The 27,781-nt window shown below is 33.0% G+C and overlaps 1 protein-coding gene across 1 annotated transcript in view; it reads left to right on the top strand.

The window, feature by feature from the left end:
* Positions 1 to 27,781, top strand: part of LOC108771781 (cationic amino acid transporter 2) — an 88,880-nt gene that overhangs the window by 14,493 nt on the left and 46,606 nt on the right. The window contains exon 2 of the mRNA XM_018537143.1: positions 26,485 to 26,632. Coding sequence (XP_018392645.1) covers positions 26,489 to 26,632 — 144 coding nt within the window. The 5' untranslated portion in view covers positions 26,485 to 26,488. The remainder of the gene's footprint in view (positions 1 to 26,484; positions 26,633 to 27,781) is intronic.

Here is a 27,781-nt window from a genome sequence, read left to right as displayed (position 1 = left end):
TAGCTCAATTCAAGAAAACATTAACTAGAAATAATTACTGAACTTCCAGTTCATAATCTAGTTGGTATTATTATTAAAGATAAGAAGATACACTGAGACATCTAAAGTCCTATATGCGATGAGAGAGATTTATTATCAATTTGTAATTGTTTCAACGTTAATATAATATAATAGATAAGAAATAAAGGACTCTTTGTATAAAAATAAACAACAAGGAGACAAGGGCGATATAAAAGTCAAAACTTTCAAATATAAAACATGTAATTAATAAAATCTTTTAATAATTCCATAACTTAACACCTAAAGATATTAAATTATGGAATTATTGAAAGATTTTAATTGTATTTATATGTTTTATATTTGAAAGTATTGATTCTTATATCGCCCTTGTCTTCTTGTTGTTTATTTTTAATACAATGTGTTCAATTTACTTAATTCTGTCTAAAGATATAATTTCTTAAATAAGATTGTTTTGAAAAATTAGCGTTCAGATATAACAAGATCAAATTTGTTTCTTAAGAGATTATCTGGATAAAATCGCTTAATTCTTAACTGTCGCGTTCACGTTGATAATATTTCAAAAGTGGTCTTTACGCGATCTAGTAAATTAAGGATCCCTCGGTGCGATTATATCCCAAGACTCTTCAGCTGATAACGAATTCTCCCTCGCTTTGCAGACACTCGATCTGGTCTAGCGGCACTTTATTCGCGACCTCGGTATGTTTTTTCGTAAGTATACTTTCTCACGAGAAATAGATCGTGTTATAAGCGGACTTAAGCTCTTCTTCCAGAATGACCGACAAAAAGCTTTTTTTCATTTAAACTTATCTATAGACTTATAAAAATTCATCGAATCTGTTTTATAAATCTTTATTGTTATTATATTCTGAGTAAAATTCTTTTAAAAGTGAATCTATTATTACATGCTACATAAAAAGTTAAATTAAAATTTTAAAAAACAATTAACATATTTGTTTGTGTGATAAAATCTTATTTTACTTAAATAAAAATTGAAATATGTTATTGCTGTAGAATAAAATAAATATATATATATAACAAAGTAAGAAAGTTGAAAAAAATTATTAAAAGTGATTCTTCGATGATCAGATCGTTCTTATTCATTCTATAAATATTTATAATTAATTCGATTGTCTCAATATAATTAAATGTATTGCTTTGTTTAAAAATTAGAAATAACTGTCTATTGAATAAATCAAGTTAACTTAATCGCAATAATAACAAACTTAGCGCAATAAACTTATAATGGATAAATGATCCAGTTATCGTAATAAATTAACTACGTCATATTATCGATGTATGTTTTGGACAACCCATTAGTCTAATTGATTTCAACAAAACATAAATTATTTGTGAAATATTTAGTCATCGTATATTACAGTGCAAATATCCATTTTATTATTTTTTATATTTTTAAATGGTACCTCCAAAGTGCTTTTTTTTAAGTTTCATACGTACATTTGTTTACGTCGTAATAATAGTAGTAATAATACGAAAATTTCTAACGCCTGTAACAATTTATATACGCGTTACAGATATTTGTTTAACCGAGAAACCCGTCGACACCGAACTTGGAATTAATTCCCAACGCCAATTAGTAAGTTTTCACGGAAACGGTACTAAATCTAGAATGCATCGTCTACGGAAATGCGCCCACACTTTTGTAGAATTATTGTAGAATGTGCGCAAACAAGGCAGCTACTCAATGTCCGGTAACAACAATGACATTGCATTTACAATGGTAAATAGAGCACGGGACGACAATGATCTCATCAACAATAAAATCATTGTGTTCTTGACAATATTCGGTTAACTATCCGCCCACTCGTGTATGTACACATTTCAGTGCACGTGTCGTAATGTAGGTATATGCGACACTTTTTAATCAAGTCTGACAAATTTCGTTTTTATGTCTTTTATTTAATCCTTTTGAGTTTATTAATCCATTTAAGTTTAATTGTTTAAGATTGATTATGAAACGTAATAATCATATTATTTGATTACTTTTTTTTACTATAGAAATTAGATTTTCTTTTAATCAAGAAAAAATTGCCAAAAAAAAATCGAAAAAATATGTTCTGTAGCTAAGTATTTTCAGAATTATTTGAAAAATATGTAACAAAAAAATCTATCTTTTTAATAAATATAGATAAATATATTTTAATAAATATTCTCTTTAGTGCAATTGTTTATTGTAAACAGCCTGCATGTATATGTAATATTTACAAAAACTCATCGACAAATGTAATAAAGTAGTACTTATTGGTTGTGTCATAAAATTTTGCAGATATAAAATACAATCGGAGAAAAATATTTTTATTTTTGTCAAAAATGATCTACGATTATTTTGTTATCATTTTGAGATATTTACGAAATTCAGTCATCCTTTACTTAAATATTTCAAAAATATTTCAGTTATATTTCATATTCTTTATTATATTCCATATTTATCTTATTTATTCAGAGTTTTTCTGTATTTTGCAAAAGTCGCGCTTTACTAGCTGTAACTACGTGCCACCTAACTGCCGAAACAAGTGTTGTTGCAAGCAAGAAAGTACAAAGATGTGAGTGCCTACATACGAGAAGCATCCGCTTAAGTGGCAGGTCGTTAATTAACTTGTTTTCCCTGCTAAGGTTGTAGTAGATAATGTTCAAAAGCGCAGACTACGTGCGACGTATGTACATCCGCATTAGATAGCTGGGTGAATGCATGCCTATTTTTGTGTGTGTGTGTGTGTGTGTGTGTTTTACACACATTCATTTGTACGCGGCTTTTGCATGCGGATGTACATACAATACGAATGAAATGCTTGACGGATGTTTCAACGTAATAAACGTAATTCGACAATGTGCAATTCAATTGCGACACTTCATAGCGCCATTCAACCGAATTGTACGATTTTGGCTGTATTATCGCTGTTGATCTTCGATAACAACAACGCGTCAATTGTTTTCGGTTTCGACGATAGGCTTGTAAGGATTAATTTGAATAAGTCTACCAAGTTGTATCTTTAATTCTGAAAAGTAGATAGAAAAAATTACAAAATAATTATAAAATTTATGAAATAATAATAAATAATATAAGAGATTTGAATTTTTTCTGACAAAGAATTTAGTTCTATTTCTGATGAAGAAAGGATATAGCAGAGTTGACAAGTTACTTTTTAGTTTACCTTATATGTTTCCGTTATAGAAATTGAGTACAAAAAGTAATACAAAAATAGCAAGTGAAAATATAATGTAAAAATTAAAATATCCTTATTGTACTCTCTCAATTTCTATAATAAAAGTAATTCATAAGTAACTTGTAAAGTAACTTTCACAATCTTTATACAATAACAAAGTCCAGTTATCGTAAAACTCGTTTTAATTGCCAAAATAAATCAACTCCCTATGGATTTCAGCTAACTTTGAAATTATTCAGGGAAGTTTCTGGCACTTGGGAATAAGGTACTCGCACGAGGATAACGAGCGATCTGTCAATGGCCGGTATTTAATAAAGCTAATTGATTGAGAGAAAGCGTGTTACATTTGCCATTAACGATCGCAATCACTTCTGGCTCGTTCAATCCGACTCCGCATGTGCTGGTGTGTCGGCGCCGTACCGTGTTCTTCCACTTCGTTAATTATTGGTGCTAACGAGCGTAGGCGCCTCACGGACGAGAATTGCAGGCGTGCGGAAAGAAGCCGTGTCCTCGCAGCCTTTACTCCTTACACATTTCCTTTCATAATTTAAAGAAATGCCGCGAGAATGTCATGTTTTATTTTGATTTTTAAAGCGAGTGATGGTATTGTAAATAATATATAATTTGACTCTTATAGTGTGAGCATCAAATTTTATTTCTGCAAGAAAGATGCTGTCTGTATCATTTATTAACTAATTATATTAACGTGAGAAAGCTCCCATCTATCAACTTCTTTCCGTTCAAAAAGAAAATCGCACCGTGAAAATTAAACGTGCTTTGAAATTCGATAATGGAGTTTACAAAATTTAATTCATCGCAACTCTTTCCCTTATATTTCTGCGCAATTACGGAGCAAAAAGTTTTTATGAAATAAGATCCATAGTGCATATGGTTTGACTGGAAAATTTGTTAAATTTTCCTAATTTTAGTAAACTGAGCAATTAATGTAACTTCTTCTGCTTCTTAGTTCTTATACATCTTTGGCACATCACTTTAATATATCACGTGTACAGAAGAGAAAGATTTATTAAAACAATTATATAAAGCTTTACTGATTCAGTAAATCCACAACCATAATATACGGACAGCCATTTTTCAATGTTAAATTAGCAAAGCTATACACCTGAATAAAATTAGCAATTACAGATAATCATATTTGCTGTAATAGCACAGAAAATTTATTAATACAGCAAAGATAATTTACTGCAAAAGTCAGTCTAATATAGATTAAAATTTTTAACAAAGTTGCAGGATGGCTCATACTTTTGTTATTGTAATGAAGACAATTTGTTATAATAGTTTTTATTGTAGCAAAGAATTAACTGATTGCTTACATATACATAATTTCTTTGTTAAATTATAAAATCCCTTCAGTTACAGATATTGAACTCGCGCAGCAAGCTTTGCTGACTCTATTTTTTCCGCGCAATGCATGTGATAAAATCTGGTTTAATCACGTTACTAAACGATAGAGTAAAGTCATCAATATGCATGAATCAGTACTTCTATCAATATCAATGTTAATAAAAGCATTTCTTCGTTTATCCGTGTATAATAAACAAAATGGTAGCGGTATGAAATCGTATACATCCGCTACTCGATAACGCTATTCAGTGCGCGATTAAATCACTCAAACGTTACTCACCGTTAACTGAATCACCATTGAGCGAAGAAATTGAGCTTTCATGTTGTTCGATAAATAGCGTTATTAGTTACCTTTTATAAGAAGAAATCCTTTCGAGAGAACTCTTCAACGTAGATTGTGTGTATCGTCATTTGTATATCTTTATAATTCTCTGTATTTTCTCTCATTCTTCTCGATTCATTCAATTCGATACCGATCGTTGTAAAAAACCGAAACACGATTATTTTCCAGTTCGCTCGCGGGATTGTTGCCTGCCTTATTTCTTGTTTTGCTCGCATCAAAATGAATTATTTCTCCAATTTCAATGCGATCGTCGCCGCGCTGTGAAACTCGTACGGCTGCAAATTGCACCCAGTCTGCCTTTCTTTCTCTCTCTCTCTTGCTACGGCAAGAGAAATGTAGAAAAGGCCTCGGGAGGACACGCGAACTGAATTGTCCGTTTTCGCAGCTTGTCGCTCAATTTAATTGTTCAAAAGCCCGCGTTCGGAAAGCAGCAGAGCGAACTCGAATCTAGGTCGAAACATCCGGGACCAGGGTGAAAAGCCTAAGGGCAATTTCTACGCGGAGCTCGACGGCTTCACGCCACCGATGTTACAGAGAGCTGCGGTGGCATCAACATGTCTATCATATAATTATTCCGCCATTCCCTCTCGTACCTCGATGCATTAATTTATAACGTTAATTTGCATACATTTATATCGGATCTACGACTTATTGCTATCTTTACGATCGTTTTATCTTTTGTTAGATTTAAATATAATTTCTCAAAAGCGACATGATATATTTTTACATCGCTAACGAGAAACGCGATAGAATTCCGACCACGAAATCAGCCATTAACGGTGCGCAAAAGCTGAACGCGAATCCGGGTCAAAGCCAGACTCAAATTCTATTTAGGAATTGGCTTTATATGTAAGTATCCTAGGATAGAGCTTATGGAATGATAATTTTGGGGGATGGTGGTGGAAGTCGATGGGAGCCGCCGAGTTTGAATCGAGGTCGGATCAGACAGACGGCGCGCGTTCTACTTGCGACGTGAAGCGGAGAAGAAGAGACAGGAGATAAAAGAGCTATATGCATCTATAAAAAAATGAGGCTCAATTGGTCGCGAGCGGACCGTAACGAAATGGGTTTGCCGAGTTTTATCTGGCGAACGCTTTTGTGCCCGGCTGCGGAGATGATCGGAGGGGAAACGGTGTGCATCCCGACCGGTGGTTGTGATGCTCGTAAACGAGAGCGTCCCATTATATCGGACGAGACACGTTCTACACTCACGATCGCAGACGAGCGAACAGGATGCAATCGACAATTTAATGAGCTCTCGGCGGAATTGATCAGCGAGCGGTGTAAACGTGAACATTATTAGGTGTACATAACATCAGACAAACGTATACAAGGGAATGAAAGGTACTACCCTTCTCAAGATCGTCTTGGTAAAAAAACTGCTTTCAACTTCCAATTTTAATGACCCTCGGCTGCGTAATGAAGACGATACAGCTATAGTAATTGTGACGATAAAAATATAAATTTACAAGAAATCTAATAAATTTATGAAATACAAATGTACAAGACAGACTCTCTGCCAGAAACTTTCAAAAAATTATGAATAATGCAGTGCTTGGTCGAAAACAAGAGAATGCCTGTTCTGGTTGAGCTATCACACAAGACTGTGAGGGGCTGTTCTTTGAACAAGTTTTACGAATTTTAGTTCGGTATTTATTCATAGTCGGTTTTTATTTCAAGACTGTCTTAAATAAGTCTTAAAATATTAATATATAGTTCTGTGATTGATTTATGACTGATCTCAAGTTTAAAGATGCTTTAAGACGGTTTAAAGATGCTTGTTCAAGATGTTAGAAATTTGTAAAAGATCTTCGAAGAAAAAAGTAAGAATTAAGAAGTTACATTTGAATAATTCGATCATGTGATCAATACGATTGATAGTTCATTTTTCATCCGAGTTCTCAGACTGATTTCTAGCATCATGGACACAAAGTTTTAAATACAAAAATTAACTATGAATGCACAAAGGATGATTTTATTGAAAAATCTATAAATTTAGCTATATGTACAGATCTGGAAATCATTTTATTAGATCATAAAAAAAAAACGTTTTAACATTCTAGCAACTAGTTTGAACTTCTACATAATTATTTTATGATCTAGCAAAATAATTTTTAGATCTGTCTAAAATTTTAGATTTGTCAGCTGTTCTTGCCGTACCTATACTAATTTTAATGGGTTTCTACAATAAACCATTACCTAAGTTTTGAGTTGAAGATGAAAAGAATAATCGATTATGATTAGTCAATTTCTTACTTAAGACTTAAAGCTTAGATAACGATTTATTGTAAAAAACTTATAACGTTTTCATTATCTGATGTTGCTGCTGATGAACATAGCTACATCGACGATGTGTGTGGATTAGAATTCCAATACCGGCCGATAAATTCAATTTCACTTACGACGACAGACAGGCCGTTATAAATATATCCGTTCAATCGTGACACGTTGAAAGTGAGGACGGAAAAGAGAGGAACATGTGAATTTATTTCCCCGTCTACGCTGAAGACGGATAACGTACCTCGTGACTGGCGCACGGCCAACCCTTAATCGCGGCCCCGCGTTCGCTCGAGCTTTGTGGGTGCAATCTGCTCCGACCTTCGTCTAGTACACGGGTACGGATTGGAAGCAGGCCTTTACACACCCGCGAACTGACCCCGTTTCGCCGCCGTTGAAGTTACACCTTGTTCGCGGTATACGGTGATTTGTACGTACAAGTAACTCGTACAAGAACAGAGGAAGCGTCCCAGAGGCGAGAGAAATACTAAACTTAAGTTCCAGGAGAGTATAAATAGAGTTATTGTAGATTTTATTGTATTTTGGAACACGTTCTTTAACTTAAGGAGTAAATCGTAAATCCAAATTGTGTCCCAGATAATGCAAAACGAGAAAAAATAATTACTATATTAAATAGAAAAATCAAATAAGTAAGGAAAGGATAAATATAGCCAAGGCTAGATCTTGATATCTAATAATATTTTGTATGAAATTTGTTTGTATTTTATAATAAATATACATATATTATACAATAAAATCAACAAAAAATTGGGAACATTTTCAAAACTGTCAAAATTATATAATTTTATCAAAACTTGGCAAAAAATCATTAGACAAAAAATAAACAGCAAGTCGATAAAAATGCTATTTTTTTTTTTTCAAAAGATTTAATATGTTTATAAAAATAAGAGTTTTATTTACAAAATGCTTTTTTCTTACGATTTTTTGTAATTTAATTACTGTGGAACTAAACCTGCATTTTTTTACAACCAACGTTGAAATTTTGCGATGATCTTTTTATCTAAAAATTGTGCAATTTTGAGTGTTTCGAGTGTTTCCTATTTTTGTTGAGTAGTGTATTTTTTAGTTATATAAATTGCACGTTGCTGTCAAAACTTAAAACAATCAACAGAAATTGAAATAATAATATCACAATTATATTGATAATTGATATTGATAATAATGCTACTATCATCTTAAATAAAGAAATAAATGTTTGCGAAATATATAAACTTAAAGAATAATGGAGGTAAATTTGATTAATTTTCATAATTTTAATGGACGATCAGTCTTATAAATAACAAAATCTCTTTTGCTATATTATACATCTTTGACGCATCCGTCCTAATATATCCTCGATGCACGTGATAGAATCTGGTTCCAGTATTGTTGGGATTCGTCATCCCGATCTCTCAATAATCAAGTCACGTCGTCGACTAGATGTCGTCGGAATATTCAATGAGCGAGCACGATTGCGATCCAAAATAAAAGGATGCATCGCGTTAATAGCATTTGAGGTCTGGGAAAATAATCAATAAGCGAACGTTGATTTGAGCCAAAGTTACGGCAGTTCACAGATCATTTTCTGTGACGTTAAATGATCCCGCAGAAGCTCCTTCGATCGCGGCTTATGAGACGTTATCTCGTTCGACAGGCATTTCCCGTGCAAGACACGCCAAGTAGCGATTTGCCTTTTTCTCGTTTTCAGAGAAAACAGGGAAATTGCTTATGCGAGCGAAATGCAAAAAGGAATGAGAAACGCAGTTAAATATTCGCGCTCATTTAACTGCCATGGGACGGTAGTAGGAAAAAGAAAAAAAGAAACAGGAATTAACACGGCTTCCGTGAAACAATTCAGAAACCAGTAATTGGATCTATGCGAGCACATCAAAAGCACCATTACGATAGCACGAGAGTATTGCACGTGTGCGACGCATAACCACCAGCTGTAGTATCATCCGCTTTTATGCACAACGAAGTTTCGCATAAAGGCCTCTCCGGCACACGAACGTCAACGTCAGCAGAGGATTTTTCGCGGGAATATTTGGGTCGGAATTTTTATATAATTCTCCATTTACCATCACGTCGAAACTCGTCATTTAAATTGGATAAACTCCGAGGGGGATATTTAATAGAAGATAAACGGATCTGACTAATTGTAAGATGATAATAACATTCTCTAACCTCCCTATCAGGTGCATTATATGCGAATATTTTATTCAAGAAACAAATATACGTGAAAACATGAAAAGTTTGAAATTCGGACTGCACTGCGTATTTTATCATACGATTAGTATGACACGATTTAATGAGCTCGTTGCAAAAAATGCTAATATCGCACGAGAAATAAAAAAATTTATGTTGATCGTTGCGGTTACGCATTAGTGGATCCAGATATTTGTCAATGAGGGCCATTGGCGCGCGATAAAAGTGGTTTTTTAAAAGATCAAATATAAAAAAATAGAATATTAAATTATTATTTAAATTATTATATATTAAAAAAATATTATTTAAATATATAATTCATATTTTAAAATTATATTAACACAAAAAAGAAATAATATAGTAAGAATCAATATCTTTTTATATCTAGATTATCGAAAAGTTTCCTAAATTAGAAAGTGTTTTTCAAATATCAAAATTGTGATTAAATATTTCAAAAATATTAAAAGTATATGTATATAACGATTTGCTATATTAATACTTTTAAAAAAGGAAATTGCGAGAAAAGAGAGAGAGAGAAAGAGAGAGGTCATGGCCCCCATAGTCACACATACTCCCGCGAATCCGCTAGTGTGGTAAGCCTGTCTCTATTATATATATGTCTGGAATTCTTTCAATACCATTTTAGCGTACCATAAATAAGCCTGTACCGCTGCAATATCGTTTTCTTCCAGCGGCGACCTCGTTAAACGTGTAATAGGTTCTCGATACGGGGGGTGCGCCGGATTAAAGTATCAAGGACATTCTGAAATTGCGATCGTCGATCAACGTGGAGTATACTAAACGCCTCGTGACGTGCGGTATATGTACATGCTTTAAGATTTTGTTACGCTGATCGGGCAAAGAGATATCGCGCCGGACAGCTAAGCTTATTTTGTTCTCTTTCTTTTTAATTAAATATACAGATTGAAAATACCCTGTCATTAACCTACCTGCAAACAAAAGTTTAATTAAATTTTAGGTGAAATAAGGTGTAATGCAATTGAAAGAAAGATGTCTTGAAGTTTGATGCATGCAAGTATCATACAAAGACATAATCGCATTATAAGACATAATTGCATTACACCTTATTTCACCTAAAATTTAATTAAACTTTTGTTTGCAGGTAGGTTAATGACAGGGTATTTTCAATCTGTATATTTAATTAAAAAGAAAGAGAACAAAATAAGCTTAGCTGTCCGGCGCGATATCTCTTTGCCCGATCAGCGTAACAAAAGACATTAATTTAATATGGAAGTTTAAACAAACAACTTTTCAAAGACAAAGATATAGGCAAGAACATATCATTATCTTATAGACAATGATAAAATAATAGTGCTATATGATGACAAATCTTCTAGGGAGATTATTTTATTGTTCTCTTTATTTGATTAATTTTGAAATTTTTTTAGAAAAATATATATGCGTACCTATTTTTATATTTTATTTGTTTATATAAATTTTGATAAATTTCTGCATTATATAAACAGATCACAAAATTCACGATCTAATCAAGTCTTATTTTCCGTATTTAAGAACGTCTCGAAGAATCTACTCAATTCCTTCGCAAATGGATTTATTTCGAGAGCGCTTTTATGGCAACGTAATAGTATCATTGAAGGGAAAAGAGCAACACGTGCTCTTCATAAGCTCTCCATCCGGCTGCATGATGTATGCACGAACATTCAATCACTGACACGTGCCTATGTGCTTTGCATCTGATACATCGATGTTCTGAACATCATATTTGCGTCTCCCTTTTAACACAAATATGTCAAATTATAGCTAATGTCATTACAGATAACGTTCAGTTGATATCTTTGAATTAAAAAATAGAAAGACGTTGGCAAATCAATCTTCATACACACCAAAAAATAAAAAAAATGTTTCTTTCATATTTAGTTTATTTATGATTTAATTAATATTTAATTTATTATTTCTTCAATTCTGTAAATAAATTTTGTTCCTATATATTATATGTATAATTGATTTTTAAATTTATCATTAAATGTATGATTTATTTACAATTATATTCTTTAAGTTGTTGATTTGTAATGAAGATTTATTTGCAATGTAGTTTAAAGACAAGAACGAAATTGAGAAATTCTATAATAACGTAGCTTTTAACGAAATAAACTCTAATTTTTTACATTTATATATTCAATATGTTTAATTTTTAATATTAAACATTATATTGCATATAAATATCCAATGTTGAAAAAGGAATAGTCAATTTTAGACATTTTATTTAAATTATGTTTCCTCGAGAGGTCAAAGTATACGATCGACTACCTTAAATTCTTAAACACGTATCCTACTTCGGTATGACAGAAGGGGTCCCGCGGCGAAAGGGACACCCGCTCTAAATTTTCGTCGTGGTAACTTGTGCCCGAGGAGAAAATTTCTGAAGCTAGCACATCGGGGAATTGTAGTGCAGCCGAGAATTGTAAATGTAAACCCTCTCGAAGAGGCTTCGTAAATTTGGCAGTATTCCTGTTCAAACTTTCAAGAGGTCAACTACAGTTTCGATAGAGTTTGCCAAATAAAAAGTATCGACGGAGCATATTTGACACGTGATTTTGAAAATGGCATGTTTGATGACAGAGTGAGAATTTTACGAACACAGTGAATTTCGTGGACACGTATAGCAAAACATCCATCAAACATTTTAATGTCACAAATCTTCGGACGAAAATAAAATCAGTTTAACATATATATGACGTAATTGCAGCGCATGAAAATATAGAACGATAATAATTAACGGGAAAGCAATATTTTTCTAACGCATTTCAAAGCATACTTTGCAACAACTGATTGTATATTCTGCAGTAATGTAATCCGTAGCACAATTATGAGCGAAATGCTTCTGACAGCGGTGATACCGCGGTATAATGGGCAGCATTATATTCCCCAAAGGGCTCACATTTACAAAGGCATGAAAAGTATTTTAAGATAAGGCAGGAAGAAGAATCTTTTCTCGTTCCTTCCTTCGCACGCGGGAGAATGAAAAGTTTTTTTTTTCCCGTAGCTCGCTCGGGGAAGACACAATAGCGTGAGTAGGAATTAAATAAGGGTAGCCATTGGGGTGAGCGGAATGAAGGGGAAGAATTTCTGAACTAAACACGCGAGAATTGTACATTTAATATCGAGCAGATGTTTCGACCTTGTTAATGTAATTTTATGATTACTGTAAGAAATTATTGTACAATAATTGGTTTATTCGTTCGGTAAAACGTCTAGGAATATTTGTGCTTTTATTGAAATAAAAGTATATTCAAATTGAAATAAAAATGGCGAAAAAATTTATAATAAATCTGAATTGTTGTACCATGCCGTACCATCACGCATGGTAACCGTTTTTATCAATTCTTGTCCTATTTGTTCTGGGCAAACACAGCTTTCTCTCACCTTCATATTTATTTCATCCAGTAATCGTGAAATAAAATAATATTAATTGAATTTTTTACAATTTTGCACATTTTGCAATATTTCTCGTAATCGAAAATTTGTGCATACATATATATGTATAGATCTTTCCAGAGGATTAAACCATAACTTTGTAAACGTGTTACTTTGACATGATATTCGATTATTCAGAAATTTTTCATTTCACGGAAAATTTGGAAATTTTTCACGAGACAATTTCCGAAATGGAACATATCGCGTTTATAATCTAAAAATTTGCATTGAATTTCATTACACATTAAAATAATTATGTAGGCTTAAACTACTCGCCAAAATGTTAAAACTTTTGCAACATTGTTCATCATGCTTCAGATTTCTATACATATAATTATTTTGACGGTTCTATAAAATTATATGTAAATACTATTATTTTTAACAAAATTTTCTGTGTCCAACTAAATATTTCGATTTTTCAATAAAATTTGTTTTTCTGTGTATGCAACTTGATTTCACCAACGCGTGAGTCTGATCCATTATATACGCTCACAAAAAGAGCAATAACGTCTTTATTTTCTGATGTTTCTCGTGTAATTTTCGCTTCCACGCTATTTTCTCGTTCTCATCAGAGAGAAAACACAAATAGTCGATTGTTGGTATTCAGATATACATCGTGTGCAGATTAAATACCGACGAGTTTATTCGCCAGCATACTCTGGACGGGAGAAAAATGTGAGGAAACGAGAAAATAGAGGAAGACTCGAGCATCGAAGAAACCTAGCATTGCGGGTCGTTATTTAAAAGAGCGCGCCGTTATTGGCTGAGTGCCTCTACAGAAGGAATTTCTTCACGTTCAACGCGGCTGGCTCGTTTAATTATCTTCCGTAAGATTTTCCACTAGAACGATTCCATTACGTGCGGTGACATTCGCCCGGACGCTATAATGTTCTCCCACTTGGTCCGACGTGCTTGGACTAGCTATTCGTGACTAATTTCTTGGCAAACTCATGGACGGTATTAATCTTCCGTAGAATAAAATCAGTTTTGCACCTAAAACATTAAATTAATTTAATTTTGTTTATTTTATCGCATATATACGATATAATAAATAAATTTACTAAAATGTTTCACATTTTAAAAATAAAATGTATATGAATTTTATGAGGAAGAATAAATTGCTTTTTATAGATGTCGTATTTTATTTTCAAGTTATTGAGAAATGATTGAATTAAAATTATTTAATGAAATTATATTAGACAGAAGAGTTGGTAAGAATCATGGACCTCGGTGCATAAAATAAATTAATGAACAAAGTTTATTAAAAACAAATAAATTTAGACGTTCTAACTCAATTTTTAGCAATATATGATTACAAATAATCTCTCGCTCTGTATGTGTGTGTGTGTGTTTTGTGTTTGTATCTGTAGCACGCAATTATCGATCCTAGTTTTTAAACTTTAAATTAGTATCAGTCACAGCGGGCAAATAATAAGTTCTCCGAATGATTAAAATTATTTATAAGTAGAGTATCAGTGCGCTTCTCGTCTTGATAAAGTGAATGACAAGATTCACGAAACGTTAGCATTAGCAATGGATAAAAACATATAGCGATAATCAGCAAACTATCTGGTATCTTTGAAGAATAGCCATGTAAACCTCAAAAGTATTATCAAAATTATAATGTTACACGCAAAAAAATATTTTGCTGCTCCAGCTAGAATTATCACTGTTTTTTGTATCTGATAGAAAATATGTATCATACGTAGAATTTATAGCACAAATCTAAATTTTATCTCTGTCATCTATATGATTAGGTGCAAAATATATCCAATATTGCAATACTTGCCAGAAATTTATTTATTTCAGCTAATTTTTCGTACCCAGATAATTTTCGTTACACCTGTAAGATTACTTTTTTAAGTGTAAAAAATTATTTTTAATTTATTTTATTTATAGTATGAGATAAACTAAAAATAATACAAGAAATATTCGTACAATATATTATATAATCTTATACTTTTAAATCCCTTATTATCGTTTTTTTAATTTGTAATATAACAGAATTTTTATTTTATTTGGTTTCTTTATATTTATTTAGTTATTTTATTTAGATAGTAATTTTAAGTAAATTTTAAAAAAATTGAGCTACAAATGGCTCAAAATTGAACTGAAATGTTTCAAATAAATAATTATTTTATTTTAAAATTGTTACTTTAGAATAACATTTACAACCAGCGTTGACTTCTAGAATCTTCATATATATTCATTATTATTTTTTATATTAACAGAAGAAGTTGGTAACTCATTAGCTTTTAATACAATTTTATCATTATTATTTAGTTTATTATTATTATTATTTAGTTTCATTGATAAAGGAATTAATATTGAATTGAATTAATTTATATTTGTTATTGGCATATTGTATTCTCTATTATGTGTTCATCCTCGAATGCTGCTGCGACGGAACCGTTTTCACGTTTAGGCGCTGCGGGGATGTATGCTGGCATCCGTAGAGTGATTTATGCGCGACAATGGTAACGATAAAATCTCTTCTGTATGGTTTATACTCTTGTTACGTGAGCAATTCCACAGTGGGACGAGTATTTCGCGAGTTGCGTAACATACCGGCACGAGTTACAACGGGCGTGGACTACGCTCACGTAGGTAATTGAATCCGCGCGAATGTCGGGAGAGATTTCCATACTAGAAGTTGCATTAGAAGCAATCAAAACTTAAAGCATTGAAGTTGTAAGGAAACGGACGTCGATTTGCGAAATAGAAATCTCACTTAGAATATCAGAACTGATCTGCCGTTGTTGTTAATTAAGTCCTGAAACACAATATATGTAATAAACCTTAAGTTTCAATGAATTAATTAGTCACAATCATGTGAGAATTAACTATGATTGATCAATTCTTTCTTAAGATTAGAACCATGATCACAATAGCAATTGTGTGATTGGGATTGACGATATTAGCGATTTTTTAACCAATCAAAACAGAACAGTCAATGTATTGCTTGCTCTGATTGGTTGAAAAGTAATCACCAATCGCTACTGACAATCGTACAATTACTGTTATTTCATTTGTGCGTTTTTGTCGTATAACACATTTTTAAGCCTGTTGATTGGCCATAGGATAGAGAGATCTCTGCCCTGCACACATTTGTCGAACGACAAAAACTCACAAATAAAATAGCACCTTTCTACACAGCTATTGTGTTTTGGAATTAATGCGTATTCTGAAAGTAATATCGAACATTTTTAGAAATAATGTAAATTTAAGAATCAAAAATAACGTAAATAATGAGTCAAAAAATCGATAAAACTTCGTTAAGAAAAATTTTGTACCATTCAATAATGTTTGATTTAAAGAAACTTGTGATTATTGTTTATAAAGCACGATAAACTTTAATACACTGACATGCGTATCTCCTTAAACACCTTAAACGATTCGAACTTTAGAGCACGATGAGAATTCAGTTAATAATGAGAAGGTAATGACGAAGTACCATGAGACTATAACCCATTCTCGTTATCAGAGCGTTTAATTTGAAGAATAATGACCTCCAGACTTTCCTTAAAACTTCACAAGTTTACTAAAATTTATTCGGGCAAAGCAGCTTACTCCGTAAAGTTGCTTTAGGGAATAATATGTAAAAGCTGAAGAACCTTATTTAAAGAGCGTGAGTTGGATCGTATCAAGCTATTTGTAGCTAAATAATAGGGATTGAGTGATACGTACGTATTAATACACAATCTCATCATTGCGATCATTAAGCGGATAAATGTGATTGTTTAATTGTACCTTGACTCCCCGGAGAATTACAAAATTGTGAATTGATTGGACATTGAATAATGATCGCGATTAAATATATTAGAACGCATAATTAGACATATAATTAATTTTATAAAAAGACATTTATACGTGTATATTTTGTATAGAGAGAAAGGGAGCAAAAATATAAAATAAAAATATAATTCTACAAAAATTTTTTATTTCATTAAGCTAAGTAACGAGAATTTAATATAAAACAACTCTATAAATTTATAATATAATATTATAAATGTGACAAGAACATATTAAATTTTCATATTTAGTTTAATGAGATAGAGTTTTGTTTTGTAGAATTATTTTTTGTAGAATTGTTCATTTTATATTTTTGCTCTTTTTCTGTCTTCTTAAAGTATATACTAGATATCTTTTTATAATATACTTTGCGAATATTAATTTAAAAAAAAAATATAATTTTTTATCATCGTTTAATATTAGAAGTATACATTTATTAGTGTAAAAAATGAGGAACAAGTAAATGTCGAGGTCGTGCAAGCTAAATTGCAGATCGCAAAAACGGATTATCGTGTGAACGCCGATGTTCTTTGCTATCCAATTAAACTTGAGAATTCGAAGCATCGCTGTTCAGTCAAGTAAATCGCCCTGCGAATGAGCTATCGTACTATTAGGACGACCCACATCGACATTGACAAATTACAGCTATATGTCGTACAGTATACTCGTTGATTTTGGAACACACGTAAAGATTGGGAGTAAATCGCTACGCGTAAATTTGCTGAGGTGCCATGTTGAAATCTGCAGCGTTATCGACATTAACTCTCGCGGTATATACACCGCAGGAAGATTATATCGTTTTTCAATTATGCAAAACGAGTGGGGTAGAAATAAGTAGCGGTATATAAGAAGAAAATTGAAGATATTTAAATTCAAACGGTCATAATTACGTTTCTCGCACTTTTACAGATAACGCCGAATCGCTAATTCCTATCTTAATGAAGCTGTGAGAGAGATTGGGTATCTAAAAATATGTACTATAAGACTCGACTATTTTTGGTCTCAGCTTTGGCCATTTTAATATTCTCTTTGCATCATCAATTTCCTATCTTTACTGGAGAGAATTTCAAAGCTGCATTTTACATACATAAAACGCAAAGTACATATATGCACATATAATAAAAAGCGTTTCTGTAGCGCAAGATGGAATCTAATGATACTGTTTAATCCAGGAATTTAAACTGAGCTTGCCGTAAACTGGTTCGCTACTCTTTCGATGTTATTTAACGGGGAACTTCAGCGACGCGAAAATTTCCTATCGAATTCACTCGTTTTCGGTGTCCGCGTATCGACCAAAATGCGATTATATCTCTGTTCATTCTTTTTCATAAACAGATTCCGCCGACCGCGTCATTAATTCTCGTTTTATGTTTTATCGTGTCGGGCGAGTGATCAAACTCGACCGATCGTTAACGCGGCGACCAATTTCATAGAAATAGTTACATCGTTGTAAAATCGAGCTGATTCAATTAAACGTTAATTATTTACGTTCCGTACTGATAGTAACAATAACAATCGAGCATAACTATTACTGCAGTACAAAATAAATCGTCTGATTCGTTAAACTGGATAATTTTTATTCCAAATGTAGCACAAACGTTTATCGTATGCTTTTTCTTTCTGAAAAGAGATGTTGATTCTGTTTCTTTTGCAAAATAATGAGATGCTTTCTTTGAATATTCGACCATTTGTATCTATTATTTGTATCTACTATTGTGCGAATACAAGCTTCAAATATCTAAAAATAATAAAATTTACGAGATTATTTAGAGTTGCATTCAAATATTAACATTTTCAAGATTACTGTAAAACTGAAAATCAGAGAAATCAAGGAAATGTTAGGAAAATTAAAAACGATTTTGTTTGAAAATTAAGAAAAAGTAAAATTTTAGAATCAGAAATTTGTGGTAATTCCAATTTGATTAATTTACATTATAATCAATTGAATTTTTGTCTTCTTTTAACAAAATTTGTAATTATATCAATAATAGGAGAAACGTGCATACTAAAAGGTTGAATTTCATTTCACAAAAAATTACAAACTGTAATCAATGTTGTTTTCGATATGAGATTTTATAGCACGTATAAGTTGATTTATAATTTATGTTCTGTTTTAAATGGATTTATTTGTTTTCTCGTACTTTTACAGTGTACATTTACCACATTATTTATTTATAATGCAGGAATCACAACGGTTTTGCAAACAAGCGCGAGATCGTTAGCATCATCCATTTTATTCAACGATGTGACTAGTGGTCGAGCTCAATCATTAGCTCGACCCTCGGGAAATTCACGCTCGGGAAAAATTACTTTTCATACGATTATTTTAGTACTATATCCGTTTGTGTATATTTATATCATCGGAAACAACTTTTTCCGTCTGACATTTCGACATGAAAGCCATTTTGACACGTTATTGATATCTACAGAATCGGAGGAGACAGTCGGAAAAAGCAAATGTCAGCATGAAAATTTAATCGTTTGAGACGAGAAAGTGCGTGCGCGTTTGAAACTTTTATTATAACTACATTCGCCTTTAAATCAAAATTTAAACAAGATTAAAGACAACTGATTTTTCTTCCGCAGAAGAACATGAGATTGTTCCGCATACATATCAAATTCGCTGCGAGATTGCACACGTTCTTACCGTGACAATGCGATACGTCGCAGACAACAGTCTAACTAAAATTAACGTGGATTATCTACGAGTACATCTTTCCATTTTATACAATGTCGCAAGATGACATGCGAACAAGTAGCAGCACGAATAGAAGGTCCCCTTATTGAATATCTGAATCCTCGGGAGTTGCATAAAGAGAAAGTTTTGCAATCGTATAACGGAGAAGTTCGCGAGTTATCGGTGCAGCTGACTTCTGCGATTGCAGAATCTTAGGTGGCTGCAAACTCATCAGGTGTTACATAGAGGCACGCGAATAAGATCTTTCAGTTTGTAGTTTATGAGAGAACTAGACTTCGGATTAGAATTCTCACGTCCGGCCGACGTCTGCGATTCTTCGAGGGAGCTGCGAGGAAAGAGGGAAAAAGGGAGACTCTTCTCTTGAATATACCTACGGGAATATTTGCGTGGATGTGCCTACGTGTGTGTATGTGTGTATATATGTGTTAGTACGGTTGTTTTAACGGCACCGGGAGGTGAACACACCGCGAGGGCGGGATCGATAACCGCAAAATCGCCAACCCGTGACCGTTCAGAATACGAGACTCGAGTTCCCTTGCCTTCGTTTTACAAAGCATATCTTCCTTTTTCCGCGAAAAGTATCGGCATCCTGGTTACAGAAGATAATCCTGTTCTGAAGTTTTATAGAGTTCTTTACGGAGCGAGAATAGCGTGTTGAATGACGATGTTTAATCCTGAAATGCTATAATACGTCATGTTTTATAAATACTTAATGCAATAAGTGCGTAATGTAAGAGCGTGTGGGCGAGCAAGTAGATTCACGCGAAGTAAAACCTTTTTTTGATCATTACAAATCACGCTTATAGATTCATAAATCGTGCGTAAATTTTATTGTATGAATTTTTGTTTTTATGATAATGAAACTGACACTTAATAGAAGTTGAAAAAATTTATCCGACGCTCGTGGAGTTAACGAAATATTATTCATTTCGCGTTTTTAACCGTCTGAAAAAAATGGAGATTAAAAAATTACCTCCTGCAGCATTAAAACGAGAAACACGACTATCATTATCGTGATTATTATCGCACGCTGCGACGTATAGTGTTCAAGTATCGATTTCTTCGCACGCAAGGAATTTAAAATTAAGCGGATGTTAAACGAATTTCGCGGACACAAGTCTCCTTCTCTCTCTCTCTCTCTCTCTCTCCCCCTCAGGAAAGAACATTCATGGTCCCTGGAAATTCCAGGGTCGAAGTTAATGTCGCGAGGAGCGCAAAGGGCCGCTTACCAATGTGCACACGCAGAGGGCTGTCTTCCCTTATCGAAGGGTAGGCAGTCTTGCGAGCACGAAGTCACGATTTCTCTCCTTTCCACTCGGAAGAATGAAAAAGCGACCAATGATAGACGAGGCGTGTCGGCTTGAATAAAATTAACATAATATTAAAAACGTATTTCCCTCTCTCTCTCTCTCTCTCTCTATTTTTTTTCTTTTTCGTGGCTTGCTCGCTTGCGATAACGACCGACCAACTCCGAAGCTTCTGCTGCGCTGTGATATCACGTCTCTTGCAAATCGTATGGAAATAACCGCGCCACTGCGAACGCGAAACCGATTATTATCTACGTTTTCTTTCTGCGAATCTCTGTAATCGTACTTAAGCCCCGAGGCTCGCCATGGGAGAATCAGAACTTGATTACACACGTAATGTTCTGCATATACACTTTAGAAACATTTTCCATTCCATAATAAAATGACATGTAATATTTTGTATCAAAATATTTGAAAGAAAAAATGTTTAAATCCTTAGTGTATTAATGAACTTTTTGCTCGCGCGTAGCGAAGTCGCTTCGTAATATTTTAATTTATAACGTGTTGTAGTATGTGTTGTAATACGCTGCAACAATTGCGCACCGTCCTTCTCGCGAGAGTAATTATTAAGAGTAATTATTGTGTCGATTTATTAACTAACGGCGTACCCAGCGGCGACCCAGCTGTCGCAAACATCCCGACATTGTGTTTCTAACAATCCATTCGTAAAAAGCCGTCTGTTGCCGTTCGCAATTGTTTCCTCATTCCCGAAGTTTATCATGGCTTCGACGATAATTGTTTACTGTTGTTTACAGTGTACGCATCGCGTATGTATTCCACGTGTGCAACTTGCAAGAGATTGCGATCGTCGCCACGGGATTCAATCCTCTCGACAAATTTCAGTATTGTGATTCTCGCCATCGAGGCGCGCGTTATAAACCACTCTACGCGATCTGAAACTGCAGTCGGATTTCCGTCGAGTTTGACTCTAGGAATCGTCGTATGCTTCTGACAGCGATTCTCCATGATGTATACGTCATTTGCAGATTCAGAAATTTGTCAAGAGGGAACCATTGGCCGCAAACGAAATGTTTTTAAAATAAAATATGAAAAGACAGAATATTTTAGTTGTTGTTGGCATTACATTGAAAAAATATTATTTAAATGTATAATTCAGAAAACATTTTATTTAAAGTTATTAACACAAAAGAAGAACAATATAAAAGATTATAGAATATACGTTTTTATATCTAAAAGTTTATTAAATTAACAAATATTTTGTGGAATAAAAATTGTGATCAAGTATTGCACACAGAAATATTAAAACTATATATAACATTTTGTATAAATATTTTTAAACGAGACTCCAAGGGGAGTCATGATCTCTATAGCCCCCCGTGGATCGGCCAGTGATGCATGCGTTTGATGGAAACGTTGAATGAATCCTTTGGTAGGACAATCACGTAATAGCGCATTACGTGAAGGGGATCAAATACACCACCTCGTTAAGAAGAATAAACACGAAGGAAGGAAGCGAGGATTTCGAAAGATTGATTATTGGTTTCGTTGATTGAGAGACGTGCAGAAACTTTCCAGCCTAACGTATAATCCTTCGTAACCAAAGATTAAAAAAAAAGTAAATTCTATTTAAAAAGAAACAGTGACATGTTTTTTGTCGTTTTAATTAAGAAAACCTCGGCGGATCTTCTTGATGATCTGAGAATACGAATAAGCTTTCGTTTCATTGCTGTTGTCCCTGTACGATAGTCACGCAGTAAGCAGCGACATGAGTGTGTTTTGTTTTGTCCCCGTTCTTAATTAAAAACTTTCGTGCGTGTGATATCGTCAGGAGAGATCGTGTTACAATGGAACGAAGCAGCGATATTACTTTCTTCTCACGGATTTTGCGTAATGCAATTTCCCATACGGATAGGATTTTGTTAGTATTTTTAAACTTACTGTTGTTTGTCGCGAGTTTCTCTCATGTTGTACGTATCATATTACACGTCATCATCATATTACAAGTCAAAGAGTGGCGATAACAAATCACGACATATTTCCATATTTTTACTGTGTTGCTGTTAATGTAAGCGCAAACATATGTGGATTTAATATCATCGGTGTGGATTTAATATTCTGATTTAAATAATTTAATATTAACTTAATGTTAAATTATTTAAGAATTAAATTGATAAATCAAAAGCTACAAGCCTAACTAAATGTTTATTTGTAAAATATATGGTTTATAAATTAACTAGACTCGTAGCTCGATTTTATTAATTTAATTTTTGTCTGTTTGAGTCTTTTGTTTCGTCATGTTTTTTTTTTTAAATCAGAATATTAAATCCACATTGATAATATGAAATCCATATCATGTTGATGTTTATATCAACAATAACATAGTGAAAATAATATAAATATTATGTTGGTTTATATCAACATCAACACGTTGAAAATTATATTTAACACCCATGATGTGAAATCCACACTCAAATTTTTTTACAGAACGTAGATTTTAATATAAAGTTCTTAATTTTATTTGCAGTAAAAATAAATATCTCAAGATAAATATTTTTTAAATCTCTTCTGTGACGTAAATAAGTTTTAATCGTGCATATGAAGATAATATTAATTTGTTTAACATGTTTAAATATTTAATTTCATCATAAAATAAAAATATAGATATGATAAAGAATGAAATGAGGTAAGGATGAAATATGTGCCGTGCGCGATCTGACAACAATTTTGCTAATGAGAAGTCGATTGAGAACGATACGTTTACATTATTCTACAATGGCATCCCGTAAGCGCAACGACATAACCAATAACACGAAAGAAGTGACGTAAAGAGACGGCTGATGTTCCAACGCGAGATATCACGAGCAGCATATAAAGGGTTAATTGCATTCTGCCACGTTAAAGCGCGATTATGCAGCGGTTGGTCGATTTCACAGCGAATTCTCTACTGTTGCTTCGAAACGAACTCGCGCCTGCATTATTGAAAACTACTCTTATATGTTTCTTTACGAAACACGAGGAGAGAAATACTCATGCATATTGAAGGATTAAGAGCGTCGACTCTCGTAAGATTTTAATTTCCGATTTCACTAGCCGTTTTAATACTTTCGTTAAGTGCTATGCACAGCTTTCGCCAAGAATAGAGACTTTTACATACGTATTTTTATCTAACAATAAATATTTTAAAAATAGCGACGTACAGAACCAAATTACATTTTGCCGCATTAATAAAAAAGTGACACAATTAAAAAAATTAGCATTTTTTAAATAATGGAAGGAAATAAATTTCTCTTTCTCTAAAGATTAATATATTGTTGTAGAAAAACGATGTATGTTTATATAAAAAAATGTCACAACTCAATGATAAGGAATGTTTACATAATTCTACATTAGAATTGCATTGCTCGAATTTTTAAAACAAGTGATATAATTTTAAGAAATACATTATAATTTAAAGTACAACATGGAAAGAAAATGAAGTTATGTGTGTGTGTGTGTGTGTGTGTGTGCGCGCGCGCATTTACTATCTTGATTAAAATTTTTGTTCCATTTTAGAAAGAGCTTAAGAAATGCTTTAATAAAAAGATATTTTATAATAAATAGTTAATTTTCAGATGTGCTATCTTTCTAATAATGCAGTGACTAAAAGATACAGAGACTGTATAACGGGAACTGCTTTAAAATATTACATTGATATAATAAGAATCTAATCATTATTTTTTCACGCCCCGGGTAAAGTTTATTATTGCATTGTTTTTTACGAGCGTAGAAAAATTCTTGACTGTTACTCTCAGTATCATTAAATTTTTGTCAAAATTCGTGTATTTTTAAAACCTCAGTTCGGTCGCAAGAATTCTGTTGGCACAGCTTGCTTCTCTGCTGGGAAATTTCGTGCGTTCGTTCCAAACGATATGGATTTCGTGACTTGTCAGCTCGTCGTATCACACGTGCCAGTTTCTCTCTCAGTGGCTCCTGAGTAAAATTCCAAGCGTATCTTGAAAATCCATTATCTTCAACGAGGGGCAAATAAAATTTACTTTCAAGTTTTTCAACCTTACCCGTGTATATCCTGAATAATTTATTCCTTTTAATACATCGAGTACCTTCCCATTCACTCGTTCGGCGATCATCCTGGCTGTTCGCTGTTTGCATAATCTGTCGTGAAGAATGTATCGCTTCTGTATTATAAACGTCTTAACGTGTGATGTTTTAATCGACTAACAGTAAAAAGGATGAGTAATTGTTTCAATGATCGCGATATCTCACCGGAGAGAAAGAAAATTTTCACAGATATATTTATTTGACATTCCGCGTGCTGCAGATTTAACGCGATTTTACACAAGAACTAAAGAAACAAAATTTAGAAGACTTCTAAACAAGAAAAAATTGTGCTCAAATTTTTAGACATAATAATAGAACCATCTATAAAATTTTTAGATTTTTTTTTGTAATGTTTTGAGATGTGATACATATATTCTTAATCGAAGAATTCGCTATAAAATTTGGACATATATTAATGAGAAATAATTTAACGTTTTTAACAATCGAATAATAATTTAATGTTTTTAAACAGTCGTATCTTAATCAGTTGAAATCTTAGGTGGGTAATCTCGGCAAAATAATTTCATGGGATGACAAGAGTACGCACGATAATTTTTCAATTTCAGGTAAGCTCGCAGTAGCATCGTCAGAGAAATGTGAAAGAGTTGTACCCGTTGAGGAGTAACGACGGCGTCGCTGGATAATAAATCGATAATTCGTGTGCGCGACTTCCGACCCTGGAAATAAGCGAGCCGAAGAAAAGAAAGCTGCATATGTCGGCGATGGTTTTTTTAGAGCTCGTTTATCTCCAGAAACGGCCGATTTGCCGTTCGATTATGTGACTGATTGTGGGTTGGACGTCTCTTCGCGGCTACGTTTTGTGTTTTCGAACTGGATGATGGATGACATCAGACATAAGTTTCTTTCTTTATAGTTCCGCGTTCGTCTGATGGATATTATTTGTCAGACACGCAATTTCTTGAAACTATTCTCTGAATCTCTGAATTGTTCTCACTCCAATTGTTCTCACATGTATATATTACTATTGTCTGTTTTGTCCATGAATTGCTCGAAATGTTGTTTTATTTATGCGATACGTATTTTATGAAAAGAAACTTTTATCCTTATTGTTCAGAATACTATTCTTAGATACAAAATATCTTCCGTTATTTTCTATCACGTTGAATATCAAAGATGATCCGGAAGTTATACAATGAACTATCTTTTCGACTTATACTTTATATACTCTTATTTTATTTGATAACCTTTAAACTACTCTCTCCGTGCTGCAGAAGCTATTTTTAATCTCATAAAGGCCTCATGTTCAGACAGATATTATTAACCCCTCGCTGGAAATAACAATCTTACACATCGGTCTGATTTTTAATTACTTTTTACGCGCATACTAGTGTGCATTTTAGTTTGCATTTCCGCTGAGTAAACTTAGAAATGCTTGAAAGGTACGTTGAATTTCATCTCATCTACGGATAGCGTAATTATCATCAACTGTATATACTCGTACACATGTCTTTTTAATCCTTGTTTAACAAATCGCTGGTACTCATATATTTCTACAGATATTTACTCTCTAATTATTTTCTCGCATTTCATCAGCAGACAGCTGACAGATGCATATTGTTCGAACCTCGTTCTATTATATCATATTACTTTATCTTCCTTTCGTTGATGCGTTTTCTGTGTAATATTTTATTTCACGTGCCTACTATGGAAGGATGTCTGTGAAAAACTTCGATCAAAACCACTTACCTGTTATGAGAGGCGCTTTCTTTTTTTTCCAAGTCTATATGGGTGAATAATTCAATCGTCCTTAATTTTCAGAAAAATGAAGCTCGACCTGGACCGGGAGAAGGGCCTTGAGCTCTTCGGCAAGCTGATACGTACAAAGAACATCGAAAGTCTGCAGGGTGATCAGCCAAAAACCGGTCCGGAGCCACTTCATCCAGCCGACTCCAAGCAGAAATTACAGGTAAATAATAATGATAACGATATATTTGTTGTAATTTATATGATAGTAATATATTAAATTTAATTAGAATTTTAATTAGAATTTTATATTGGGATTCACTGAATACTAATTCAATACTTTTCAACATACTTTTAACTTTGCTAATCTGCCCAAAACTATATGATCATATTGTTTGATCAATACGATTAGAAAGCTCTAAAAATAGAAACTAAATTTTTATAAAAAAAGATTTTACATTATTTTTATAACAGATGAAGTCATCAAATACAAAAGTTTATAAAAATAAAAGATTAATAAAGTAAATATAAGTGTAATATAAATTGTCTATAAATCTAATATAATTAGGTTTTATTATAGACAATTGCCTGTAATCGAGTATAAGTAAATTGCAGCCTCTGTAAGGCAATTTTATCATATTTAATTTATACTTGAAGTCGTAAAACCATTTTCGTTTTAAAATATTAATTAGAAGATGAATTACATTTTAGATCAAATATAGACTTAAACAGAGATCAAAGTTAAATTATAAAATTAAATCCATATTAGTGAGATTTGTCACTTCATATTTTTACTATTATAGCGGCTAGCTGTTTTGTTTCCTCCAATTGCTTACTGGAATTCTACACGAATAAGTAAAGGAAACCGGGGAAACTAGTATAAGGAGAGAGGTAACTAGAAACGAGTAATGAGGCAGGCGTGCGTTGCTCCTAATTATCATTTACATTGACGTACTAACTTTTAGAACGGCGAAAATAAAGGATCCGTACGTGCCAACTGATAAAAACTCATGAGGAAAACTTAACTTTTACGTTAACAAAATTATAATTTTCCCAAATAATACCACGCACTTAAAAATAATTTCGCACCATATAAACAACGAAGAAGCATCGGTCTGCTTATTTTAAATTTGCCCTAATAAGATAAAACAGTTTCCTCATTCTGTTAAAACAACAAGGACGGCACCCATTAAGAAACATGATAAAGTTCTGTAAACGATGAAATTGAGATGTAAGAAGTAAATGTGCATGGTACTCGAAAATACATATCACTGCGAAATTTGTCGTTTACGCGAACGAGTTAGCGATGTCCTTTAATTTCTCTAATTTCTCAACGAACCGTATAGGTCCTCCATATATATATATATATATA

This window comes from Cyphomyrmex costatus, unplaced genomic scaffold, assembly GCF_001594065.2.
Source record: "Cyphomyrmex costatus isolate MS0001 unplaced genomic scaffold, Ccosl1.0 scaffold1640, whole genome shotgun sequence".
Classification (NCBI taxonomy): domain Eukaryota; kingdom Metazoa; phylum Arthropoda; class Insecta; order Hymenoptera; family Formicidae; genus Cyphomyrmex; species Cyphomyrmex costatus.
Note: the sequence above shows the minus strand (reverse complement) of the source record. Positions and strands in the feature narration are given on the sequence as shown.